This window comes from Acartia tonsa, chromosome 7 (genome assembly GCF_053477335.1).
Source record: "Acartia tonsa isolate MP-2025a chromosome 7, ASM5347733v1, whole genome shotgun sequence".
NCBI classification, from domain to species: Eukaryota; Metazoa; Arthropoda; class Copepoda; order Calanoida; family Acartiidae; genus Acartia; species Acartia tonsa.
In genome coordinates, this window is record NC_137266.1 from 18462845 (window position 1) to 18474223 (window position 11379).

Here is an 11379-nt window from a genome sequence, read left to right on the forward strand (position 1 = left end):
TCCGTCTGTATAAAAACAATACAGAATATATTTATTTTGCTATAGCGGCTACGCCCTTAGAGGCCTTTAGGGGCACTTAAGAGGTGAAGAAGGGGTTGAATTCAACAACTATATTTTTATTTTAGGCTTAAAAAGAAAAAGGGTTTTTTTGTGTGTTGTGGTCCTTTTTTAAGGGGCGATTTCTCTTCTCTTTCTCAAAAAAAGTTATAAACCTTCCAAGGACCAATGAGAAGCTACATAGTAAAGTAAAAAAAGAACCATATCAGTTCTTAAGCATCAGAAAGATGAACAAACAGACATCAATCTATTTTGTATCATAAATAGTGCTTTAAAGCAGGGAGCATTTTCCTATCGTTTAAAAGTTATATCCCTGTATAAAAAAGATAGGATTTCCGTGTGTTTTTTCTGCCTGTGCCTGAAGTTCTTGCTAACCGCTGGACCAATTTGGTTCTTCTTTATTGACCTTTCTTTTAGACTGATATAGGATCAACATATTAAGGAGTAGTTTAGTGTCTATTAATCCTTATATAAAAGTAACAGTTTCTGTGTCTGTCTGTTTGTGTGTGTGTGTGTGTGTGTTTGTGTGTGTGTGTGTGAGGGTGTCTGTCGGTGCCGAAGATTCTTTGTAACCGCTTAACTGATATAGTTCTTCTTGGTTCAAGTTTTTCATGGTCCTGAGAAGTTTTGAGTTTAGAAAAAATTAGTTCCTACCCAACATTTAAAAAAAACTTTTTCTTTTACATACTTAAACTGAAAGTAGCAAGTATCAGGGCAAGATGGGACAATGGGCTGTTTATTAGACTAGTCCCCATAGTTTAATATAGGAAGTTGTTATTCGTTGGCTTAACTACTTAGGGGACCTGTTGCGATTTTTGTTTGGTTGGATAATTAAATTAAGTGCCCAACATTTCAACCATTAACTGAAACATACAGAAGGGTTATCCATGTATCATATTTGGGAATGTAAATCAATTTAGCGGTCATTGTCTTATCCCTTTAGATCCCTGAATAGTAATTAACAATGATCAATGGTTCTTTTTTTTCTATGTAGCTTCTCATTGGTTCTTGGAAGGTTTATAACTTATTTTGGGAGGGTACCTCCACCATCCTAGGAGAAATCAACCCCTAAAAAAGGACCCCATTTCACACACAAAAAATAACTTTTTCTTTTTAAGTCTAAAATAAAAATCTAGTTGTAGAATTCAACCACTTCTTCCCCTCTCAAGTGCCCCTAAAGGCCTCTAGGGGCGTAGCCGATAATACCAAATAAATATATTCTGTATTGTTTTTATACAGAAGGATGAACAAACAGACATACTCTGATTGTAGAGTTTCTGTGTATATATGTATGTATCTTTATAATAAAGTAACACTTTCTATGTGAGTCTTTGTGCACCAAGGGATCTCACTAACCACTGAACCAATATGGTTCTCCTTTACATGGTAGCTTCTTATATGTCCTGGTAAGGTTTATTACTATTTTGGGGAAGGGTACTATCACTATCCCAAGAGAATCAACTCTCCAAAATAAATGTTTTTAACTTTTTCATTAAAAAAACTGTAATTGTAAGGAGGGGTTCGTCTTTCCCCCCAACCTAAGGGTCCCTATATGCGTCTAGACGCGTAGCCGCTGCTAGTAGAGTATCCAATGATATAAAGCAGTAAGGTTTTTTATCTGAATCTCAAATTAGGCAACTAATTATGAATAAAAAAATCACGCAACCTTTCTTTTTAAAAAAATCAATCTTTAAAGTTAATTTATGTGAAAAGTATAAGTTTAAATGAAAAAAAGTCTTTAGTAAGTGCTATTTATTTTTGATGATGAAGATTTTGCAAAAGACGTTTTATTGCTATGTTGATCAGAAATATGTTAGAATTTGTTGTTAGGTTTTTTCTACAAATCTTTATATTGAAAGTCTAAATTTGAAAATTGTGATTTTTTTAAAGCTTTTAGTATTTATATAAGTTGTTTGTATCTTTAAATAAAAAAAAATATTACAAATCAATTTTTGTTTGTTTTTTATTTAAGATTTTCATATTTTTTTCAATTTTTTTTCAGAACTTTAAATTGAAAAAAAACCAAAAGACCCCGCTAAAATATTTTGTCTCCACATGGAATCATCAAGGATTTATGTATATTTTCACCCTACATAGGTCCCAGGGCTCGGCACTTACTTTTGTCTTGATTCAATTGTAGCCCACAGTGTTTTTACAAAACTAAAAAACATGAAATATATTCAAAGTTATAATCCATATTAGGATGAGCCCTGTAAGAACGGAGGAACATGTTCCAGCAACCTGGATGGATTTGTATGTGAATGCAGACCTGGATACTCCAGCACTCCTACCTGCGAGGTATGTACATTTTTAGGGGCTTTCCCTTAAAATACCTTGTAAGCACTTTTTGTTTTTGAAAGTGATGGTTTTAGTAGGAGGATTTAAACGGGCATACCATTTATTAGGTCATTAATGTTGTAGGTTAGTTTATCTGTCTGACTGTAAGAATTCTCTAACGGATAAACCGATTGGGTTCTCCTTAGCAATGATGTTCTTTTAGGTCATAGAAGATCAATTTATATTACAGCCGCTATAAAAATGTACTGATTTGATAATCCTTTTGAAGTAAAACAAACATGCAATATTATCAAACATTAAAAACTAAGTGGTAAAAATAATGTTTTGTTGTTAACACTCAGGTACAGAATGATGAATGCAGCACCGCACCTTGTGATCCTACTGGCACTCAACAATGCTTAGATCTTGACAACAGGTATAAAAGCTTTCAAATTAAAATTATTTGTCATAATTTTTAGGATGATTTGGTACAATGTCTTGAATGTGAATCAGTTTTAATTCAATAGATTAAAAAATTTCTTCAAGTAGTTTTTTATGGTCATTTGTACCAACTTGATATAAGCAAAGCATTTAATCATTTATTTTTAACAGGTATGAGTGCAAGTGTAGAGATGGCTATGTCGGAGAATTCTGCCAGACCAACGTTGATGACTGTGCCTCATCTCCCTGCAGAAACGGCGCTACCTGCCGCGATCTTGTTGGCGATTTTGAGTGCTTGTGCCGCGAAGGATGGGTCGGCAAAATGTGCGAAAATGACGAGCAAATCTGTGATGAATCAACTTGTGAGAATAATGCTCAATGTATCAATCTGTTCCAAGATTTCTTTTGTGCTTGTCCCTCGGGAACTGATGGAAAGCGTTGTGAAACATCACCCCAACGCTGCATTGGCGATCCTTGCCGCAATGGCGGATACTGCAAAGATTTGGGTTATGGACTCAACTGTTCTTGCTCAAGAGATTACACTGGTATCGGCTGCCAATATGAGTATGACGCCTGCGCAGCTAATGCCTGCAAGAATGGTGCCACCTGTATTGACAAGGGAATGGGATACAAATGTATCTGTCCACCTGGCTATGAAGGCGAGAACTGTGACATAAACATTGATGACTGTGCTCTGGGTCTATGCTCACCAAGTGCCACCTGTATTGATCTTACCAATGATTACTACTGCAGATGTCCTTTCAATTTGACTGGCGAAGATTGTAGAAAACAGATCACCATCAACTATGATCTCCACTTCACTGATGAAAGCAAATCCTCAAGTGCCTCACTGGTTGTACCATTTGAGTTAGGAACACCTGAACTGTCTGTTGCCATGTGGGTTCAGTTTGATACTGTCGGAGAAACCGGAACTTATTTCACCCTCTACTCGGTCAGCCACGAATTTTACCCAATTAATAGAAGAATTTTACTGCAAGCCCAGAACAGTGGAGTCTTTATTCATTTGTTTGATGACGAAGACAAGGTTTTCCTACAGTTCCCATCCTACATTCCAATTTCTGACGGTCAATGGCATCATGTTGCCCTCACTTGGTCATCAGTCACTGGAACAGTCATTTTGACTGCTGACAGCGTGATTGCTGACCGCAAGGATGGTGTTGGCTTTGAAAAGATCTTGCCTGCCTATGGCTATGTTACTCTGGGTAGCGAAGAATCTGAAGATGGCCGTTTGAGAACTGAATCTGGATTCCACGGCAAGCTTACACGTGTCCAGGTTTGGGAAAGGGCTCTTGACACTCAACTGGAAATTCCCAGACAGGTCAAATCCTGCCGCAATGCTCAGATTCTGTTCCCAGGATTGATCCTGAGATGGGCTGGTTATGACAAGACTGTGGGTGGTGTGGAGCGTATCATGCCCAGTGTTTGTGGTGACAAGAGATGCGAACCTGGCTACACTGGACCTGAATGCAACAGCCTGGACAAGGATAAGATACCACCAGAGGTGCTGTACTGTCCTGGAGACATCTGGGTTGCTACCAACAATGGATCTGCTTTTGTCACATGGGATGAGCCAAGATTTACTGACAATGTCAATATTTCAAGATTATTGAGACCTGCCCTTGCTCCTGGAAATGCTTTACACTGGGGAACATATGACATATCCTACATTGCTTACGATAACTCTGAAAATTCTGCCGCTTGCAGCTTCAAGATCTACGTGCTCGAATCCTTCTGTCCCCCATTGGATCCTCCAGAGGGTGGAACCCAGATCTGCGAGGACTGGGGACCAGGAGGTCGCTTCAAGGTCTGCAGGATTGAATGTGAAGAAGGCAAAAAGTTCTCCCAACCCGTACCTCAATTCTACACTTGCGGCGCCGAAGGATTCTGGAGGCCCAACCCCAACAAGGACCCAACTGCACCATTTGTTTATCCCGCCTGTTCAGCCGCTAAGCCTGCCCAGAAGATCTACACAATCAAGCTGCAATATCTAGCCAAGGTTCTGTGCAGCAAGCAGGGACATGGAGTTCTTAAGGAGAAGATTATCAATGCTTTGGAACAGCTAAACAAAGAATGGAAGTTCTCAACTTGTGACAAGATCAGCGAGAATGATTGTGAAGGATTGGGTGTCAACATTGATTGTGTGAAGAAGGACAGAGTTAAGAGACAAATATCTTCTCTGAGTGAAGATCCTGAACAGGCCTATGACCTCCAGATTTCATTCCCAACCCTGGATGCGGATGAGGCAGTCAACAGAGACGGCAAACGTGCCAAAATTGAAAGCTTGCTCCAGTCAATCCTGCTGGAGGATAACCAATTAAGCGTCAATGATACTCTACCTGGAACTTTGTTGGATCCCAGTTCAATCTTCCTGACCCCGTCCTTCACCTGCCCCACTGGCCAGGTAGTTGTTGACAGATCCTGTGTACCTTGCCCAGCGGGAACCTATTACAGTTCTGAGACGGATACCTGTGAGAAGTGCCCCCTAGGCAAGTTCAACAGTGAGGATGCCCAACTACAGTGTACTGATTGTCCAGTTATTCAGGTTTCATTTTTTTTCTTGAAATTTAAAAAGTTTCATTTTATGGTAATTGCTAGGACCTCTTTGAACTTCATCTCAATTTTTATGTAAAAAATGGTCTTTGACGGCTTACTTGTAAAGTATGCATTTAATCCTTTTATATGAAATAACATCACAATTAGGTAACACTTTTTATGTTGTCAAAAACCCCATAGAAAAGTTAATTTTAACATGACTATTATCAAACTAAACTAGAATAAATCTAAAACAACACTATTAACATCCTTAATTAAACTATACCTTTGTTTTTTATTTGACTAATCTTGTTGAATATTTAAAATGTAATAATTGTTTATAGGGCAAACCTGGAGTGACTCAAACAGCCGGATCCACAAAGGCCTCCGACTGCAAGAGAAGCTGCGACGCTGGTAGATACTTTGACGTCATCACTGGCCTCTGCAGACCTTGCGGCCATGGCAGATACCAATCCCAGGATGGCCAATTCTCGTGCATCATGTGCCCTGTCGGCTTTACCACCCGCACAAAGGAGGCTATTACATCAGATGAATGTCGTCCCGAATGCGCCGATGGCCAACAGCTGGATCTTGATGGAAATTGTGTCAGCTGCCCGCTAGGAACCTACCGCCGCAAGGGAATCCAACTTGCCTGCCAGGATTGCCCGGTTGGATTTACAACCGCCAAGGTTGCATCAACCGAAGCTTCTGAATGCTCCCTGCCCATCTGCACCCCTGGTAACTACCTGAACGCCACCCTGAACGCGTGTACCCCATGCCCCCGAGGATATTATCAGGATGAGAGCCAGCAGACTGAGTGCAAAGAATGTCCCCCGGATACTTCAACCAAGACTGAGGGTGCTGCTGATCCCACCCTCTGCACAAACAGGTATTTTTTTATGTGATATTTATAGAAGCCGAGCTACTCTATAATTAACTTAGTCTGTCAGTCCGTTATGGTCAAAAATTATTTTTTGATGCTAAGTAAAATTCATGTTTGTCTATTACATTAGTATTACAATATGATGCAAAATAAAATATATTTTGTTTAGATGCAAGGTACCAGGAGGTGAACAATTATGTGACAAAAATGCTGACTGTCTATTCCATCCCGGAAATAATTCGTAAGTTTTGTAATAGTTTTTTTTTGTATGGTTATCATTTCATTAGCTTTTTTCACTTCTTGATATTTTAAGATTTATATTACCTAGCTTCTACACTAAAAATATAAAGTAGTAAGGATTTGTTGTCTGTAGCTTAATATTTCAATAAAGGCTTATCCTTTTAAGTTTTCGATTTTATTGAAGCTTTACACATGTCCGGGACTGGTTTTAGCCAATTTTGTTTTGATATATGGGATGGATGGTCTAAGGCTATTTTTATACCGTTGCTCTTTTTAAACCAGAGTCCTTAGATGCTTGGGGTGAGCAGCTAGTAAATTTTGAAAAGAGAAAGGTTTATTTACTGGGATAAAAAAAACTTTATTAACATCTTTAAAATGTTAGGTAATAACTTATTCTTGAAAAATTAAGCATTTTTAATTTTAGATTGAGCTGCCGTTGCAAGCTGGGCTATTCTGGAACTGGTGTCGTTGATGATTGCTTTGATACTTGCGAGGGACGCTGCCGTAATGAGGTAATATTTATTTCAGGGTCATGAAATATTTTTTTTGGACAATACAGTAAATATTCTAAATAGTTTGTTTTTGTAGTACAGCTAAACTTTATAAATTCTTGGTTGTCCCTGTTTGTGTGTTTTCCAAACTACTATGTAAAGGAATGAGAGCCCAAAAATTTAGAAACTCTCTACATCTTTTTAAAAATATTTTTTTTTGTATACTTGAATAGTCCACATAATCCCTCACGGGAGCTCTAACTCTACCAGGCCTACTCTGTCTATACTATGATTCTAATATTTATTAACTTTTTAGGGACTCTGCTTGAAGGATAAATTTGGAGAGGCCTACTGTCAGTGTGCCGGCTCCTTTACTGGACCTAACTGCGAACAAAAGTCTGAGTTTGCGTACATTTCTGGAGGTAAAGATAAGATTTACTTCAAACTTTTTAAAAATTATTTAGAAAAATATAGGTGCTTTCCTTCAAAGTGCCTTTTAGAGCACTGAAAACTCCCCCTCTTTATTTTTTAAACAAATTAAAATAATCAGGCATTTTTTAACCCCCAAGGGTGGTCCAAAAAAAAAATAACCCTTTGCTCAAATGTCTAAATAAGGGTACGGAGGGGTGTGGTGTTCTGTGCTCGACTTGGCACTTTAAGGGAACCCACTAAAACATGGTTTTAACTTTTATGTACTTTTTCCAAAAAAAAAGTTGCTAAATGGCTTATTTTTAAAATCTAATTGTTTTTCTTTTGTCGCGATTAATATTGAGATTGTAATCATAATGTCACACTTTTTCAATGTTTTAATTTTATTCCAGGTATTGCTGGTGCAGTTATCTTTGTTGTCCTGTTGGTCCTGCTCATCTGGATGATTTGTGTCCGTGCCACCAGGAGCCGTCGTGTTCCGGAGAAAACCGGTTTGGGCCCAGGAGCTGAGGTAAATAAAACATTACTATTTTTAGGATGTGAGGTGATAGGAGTGTAAATTATATTGGTACCCGAAGTTTAATAAATTCTTAAAATTGAGTGGTTGATCTAATTTTTTTAAAATCTAAGGAAAATAAACTTTTGTTTGGGGATGTAGATCAATTTTTAATCATTGTCTTATCCCTTAAGATCCCTGGAGGAGTTTATACTGTTTGTTTGTATAAACCAGGATCATCAATTACTTGACCGATTTGTAACACATCTTACACATTACAATAATTTTAGGTTGCCCACAGCGGAGTCAACTTCTACTACGGGGCCTCAGTAGCCCCCTACGCTGAGAGTATCGCCCCCTCCCACCACAGTACCTACGCACACTACTATGATGACGAGGAAGATGGATGGGACATGCCCAACTTCTATGGTGAAGGTTATACTAAGGTACGATTGTGTTTTTTTTTATTATTTCAAACACTAGAAGGGGAAGGGGTTAAGGGGTTAAATAACTGTATCCCCCCATCGCAGTGTCCTTGTGCCGACTCTCAATCGAGTCATTGAAAATCAACCAATTGTGTCGGGAATATTAACACAGCCAAGTAGCAGAAAACAATTTGCTAGCAGACGAAAAAGGTCATTGAAAAAGGGAGGGGGGGGGATATAGTTATCTGCATATTCTTTTATCCTATAGATCTGTTAGCTACTCTGCAAGCAATCTTGTACTTCTGTCCTTTCTGTTCTATTCAGTAATATAAGCTTCAAGTTTTAAACACATAGTCTATTTTACATAACCATGCATAATGTAATTCTTAACATAAAACAAGGATGACAGCATCCATAAGTAGCGAAGCTCAGAAATGATGAATGTATATTATGAATATATTTACCATATACCAGTGTCATCCTATATATTTGATGAAATAGGGAAATGACGAAAACTTCAAAATCACGCATCCTTTAAATCACGAAAAATTAAAAATCTAGGAATCGATCTAGCACCACAATATATAAACAAATTTTAATGAAACTTGAGGGAAATATGTAGACTATTAGCATATTCAATCCCTGATAATTTCAGCCGTAAATTTTGAATAGGAATTGAGAAAACAATAGAAAACCTAAAAATCTAGGAATCGATCTAGCACCCCTATTAATAAAAAAATCTTAATAAAACTTAAGGAAAATATGTAAAATGTAAATTTAAGCAATCCCTGAAAATTTCAGCCCATTATCTTAAAAAGGAGTTGAGAAAATCAGAAAAACATGAAAATGTAGGAATCGATCTAGCACCCCAAATGACAGACGATTGGACAAAACAATGTAAAGATTAGATGGGCATATGTTATAAGAATCTTCACTAAAAATTTTAGCTGTCTATCTTTTATAGGAGCCGAGAAAATCACGTTTCCCCCACTTTGTCTCAGACGGACGGACAGACGGACGGACATTTCGATTTATAGAGTAGCTTCGCTACTAATAAGGGTGATGGTAACAATCCAACACTATTGTAAAGTCAAAACTACAAAATATTAATATAATACTCCAATTTTAAAACCAAATCTTAAGTAATACTTAAGTATTTTAATAAACTCTGAATCTATTTTTGCTTAGAGTGGTTTAAACATATACCATCATTTTTCAGGACCCTAAGACCAATTCTCTGGCCAGGTCTAATGCTAGTTTGTATGGCAACAAGGAAGAATTGTATGATAGGCTGCGCAGACATGCTTACCATGGCAATGCAAAGAAAGGTAAAACATTTACAGTTTGAATGATTACCTCAAAAGTCCAGGCAGAATTTTTTTATTTATACTTCCTAGAAACTTATGATCTATTCGAAAATTAACTCTTTCATTAAAAGAAAACTTTTTAACCACATTTTTAATTTACTATAATTTGAATTACATCCTCTATGATGATAAACAAAATTACCCCTTGTATAGATAAACATTTAGAAATAACCTATTAATACTCATTAGAAGTACCCTCAGTTTTTGAACCATCATTTCAAAATCATGTTGAGTGTTTTTTAAAGCTTGGCATATTAAGAGGATTTATTGAACAAGAATGTTTATTTTCAGAGAAGAGTAGTGCCAACGATACCACCAGTGATTCTGACGACAGAAATTAATTCTTCCCCCCAAAATAATCTTTCTACAACTAGAATAGAGGAATGATTACAATTTCAAACATCTGTTGCCAATCAAAATAAAAAAGAAATAGATAATAATGATGATACCATGGTCAATGACCCGCCAAACAAGAAAAATAATTTACCAAGATGGATGGAAATAATACAAAAAAAGATGTAAATATGTACACAAATTTAATTATTTTACTATTTTATAAACCTGTTTTGTTATTTTTATAATATAATGTTTTGACAAAATTGCTTTAATATATTTTACCTAACATAGCTACTACCTTTAAAAGCTATCTTTTTAACATTTTTTTATAGAATTTTTTAAAGCAGCAATTTTGTTAAAATATATAAATAATCTACATTTGACAGTTATTAAAAGATTTAATATTTTTTACCAACGAATTTATATTTTGAGCATTAATTATGGAAAAAGGTACTTTAATTTTATTTTAAAATCCTCATAGTACAATGTACCTAAAATTTAGAGATAGTAAAATATTTTCTACATTATTTGAAAAAAAAAAAGATTTTTTATTTTTTTATTTTTCATTATTTGTAAAGTAAATAAAACTTTTTTCGAGTATACTTTTTAAATGGAAGTGAAAAAAATTGAAATGATTTTTGATCATTGTTTTAAGCGCATTTTTTGTTAATCAAAATTAAAAATGGCATTTAGCCTCTTCTGTATATTTTTTTTAAATGGCCATATAATGAGATTTTTTGTCTCCGAATCTAAACTTTTTATTAATGAATTATTAGTATATTATTTGACATTTTAGACTTAACACTTATGAAACCAACACTTTTATATTAAATTTGTTAAACATATGACAACAAATGACAAAAAATAGGATAAAATGTACAGATTTTCTATAGTGAACAGTTTTACTAGTTTTAACTTGAAAAATGTCGTCGTTTTGAAAGAATCTCTTTTTAGTAATAATAATAAGAGATTTTTAAACTCCTGTCTTCCTTGTATCATTTAATGATCTTCGAGTTATATTTTTAAAATTATCTTTTTACAATTTGTTAACTGTAACTTAATATATGCTATATACTTAGTAAATATATATTTTACTATAAAATATTGTGGGTTTTTTTATTTGTTTCTTTTAATTTTTTTTCGGTGAACACAAAATTACATCCGCTTTTAAACAAAATAGTTTTCTTCTAAGAATGGGTGGGAGAAACCAGAAATTCTACTGTGATACTTCTGTAACGGTCCATTCTAATCAACCCCTTGTCAACTATGAAAACAAACCCCAATTATGGTATTATTTTGTGAGAAACTGACTAAGGTCATACCTTTTATGATAACTTACAGACTATTCACAGGAAAATAAGACAGGATAGCCTAATGTAAAAAC

General features: G+C 35.7%; 2 protein-coding genes across 3 annotated transcripts in view; one reads left to right on the forward strand and one right to left on the reverse strand.

Annotated features, from left to right (window-relative positions):
* The window catches only part of uif (sushi, von Willebrand factor type A, EGF and pentraxin domain-containing protein uif), a 129435-nt gene extending 118338 nt beyond the window's left edge, over positions 1–11097 (forward strand). Inside the window, exons 38-49 of one of the 2 annotated variants that reach the window (XR_013881370.1) lie at positions 2260–2355; positions 2697–2770; positions 2947–5338; positions 5673–6217; positions 6381–6452; positions 6876–6963; positions 7259–7364; positions 7764–7882; positions 8158–8313; positions 9512–9620; positions 9951–10246; positions 10382–11097. Coding sequence is in view for 1 of the 2 variants with exons in the window: in XM_080167764.1 (XP_080023890.1) it covers positions 2260–2355; positions 2697–2770; positions 2947–5338; positions 5673–6217; positions 6381–6452; positions 6876–6963; positions 7259–7364; positions 7764–7882; positions 8158–8313; positions 9512–9620; positions 9951–10000 (3807 nt within the window). In the remaining variant the exon portion in view is untranslated. Of the gene's footprint in view, positions 1–2259; positions 2356–2696; positions 2771–2946; positions 5339–5672; positions 6218–6380; positions 6453–6875; positions 6964–7258; positions 7365–7763; positions 7883–8157; positions 8314–9511; positions 9621–9950 lie in introns of both variants that reach the window. The other variant, XM_080167764.1, reaches the window with a different exon arrangement.
* LOC145325001 (b(0,+)-type amino acid transporter 1-like) overlaps positions 1–11379 on the reverse strand; it is a 355348-nt gene that overhangs the window by 286225 nt on the left and 57744 nt on the right. The window lies entirely within an intron of this gene.